Source organism: Triticum dicoccoides, chromosome 7A (assembly GCF_002162155.2).
Source record: "Triticum dicoccoides isolate Atlit2015 ecotype Zavitan chromosome 7A, WEW_v2.0, whole genome shotgun sequence".
Lineage (NCBI taxonomy): Eukaryota > Viridiplantae > Streptophyta > Magnoliopsida > Poales > Poaceae > Triticum > Triticum dicoccoides.
In genome coordinates, this window is record NC_041392.1 from 556,750,863 (window position 1) to 556,751,838 (window position 976).

The following is a 976-nucleotide window of genomic DNA, read 5'->3' on the forward strand; positions in this document are numbered from 1 at the left end:
ATGTGGTGCCAACTACTTGGGACAATTTCTTTATTTGCAATAGCTATGCAGGATCATGGTAAACAAGAAATTCGCCAGGTCCTAAAATAGGCCTCACGTACAAGCAAACGGGGCCAAAAGCATTGTGATCAGATTCAGAAGGGTGCGTGGGGATGGCCTTATCGACAATTTCTCCAGGGACGCGTGACGAAGTTGGCGACAGGATCGGGATCGAGGAGAGGGGAAGAGTTGGCACTCGGCAGGAACCTTACCGAGGTGAACCGGGGAGGTGGAGGCGGCGGAGAGCCATAGCACGAGGGCGCAGAGCAGCAGCAGCAGCGGGATGCAGTGCACGGCGCGCCCCAGCGCCCGGGTCCGCGCCGCCTCCCGCCGGCCCGCCGCCGACTGCGGGTCGAACGTCGGGAGCGCCGTGCCGTCGCCGCGGTGGCCCGACGAGGACGCGTCGCCGCCCTCCGACACGCGCGCCCCGCTCGACGACCGCCGCATCTCTCCCTCGGCCGCGCAACGAGGATGAGGACGGGATGGCTGCGGGTGGCCGCCGCGCGGGGGGTGGCTCGGAGGCGGAGGCGCGCCGCTGTGACGGGGTGTTGTGGTGCCGTGTCGGCGTTGGGCGGGCGGATTCGCACTTCTGCGGTGTGGTTGGTGGTGGTTGGAATCGGATTTTGACCAGGTTGGTACGCTTCCCTCCACTACGACTCCCTCCACGAGCGTGACGCTCCACCGCTCCTCCCAGACTGTCAGCATTTTTCTACGACCTCGTCGACTTTATTTTAGAAGAAGCGACAACTAAAAGCAATTTTTCTACTCCCTTCATTCTAAAATGAGTGTCTCAAATTTGATACGACTTTACAAAATTGAAACGTTTAGTTTGGGACGGGGTAGTATTAAAAAATAGCTAACCCTAAAAAACACCTATGACTGATATTCATTAAAGAAAAGAGCAACAAGTATAAAGAAAATCAACTAACATAAAATG

General features: G+C 57.1%; 1 protein-coding gene across 1 annotated transcript in view; it reads right to left on the reverse strand.

Annotated features, from left to right (window-relative positions):
* Window positions 1-638, reverse strand: part of LOC119330575 — a 1,907-nt gene extending 1,269 nt beyond the window's left edge. The window contains exon 1 of the mRNA XM_037603686.1: window positions 252-638. Within this exon, the coding sequence (XP_037459583.1) occupies window positions 252-486 (235 nt within the window). The 5' untranslated portion in view covers window positions 487-638. The remainder of the gene's footprint in view (window positions 1-251) is intronic.
* Window positions 639-976: the final 338 nt, after the last annotated feature.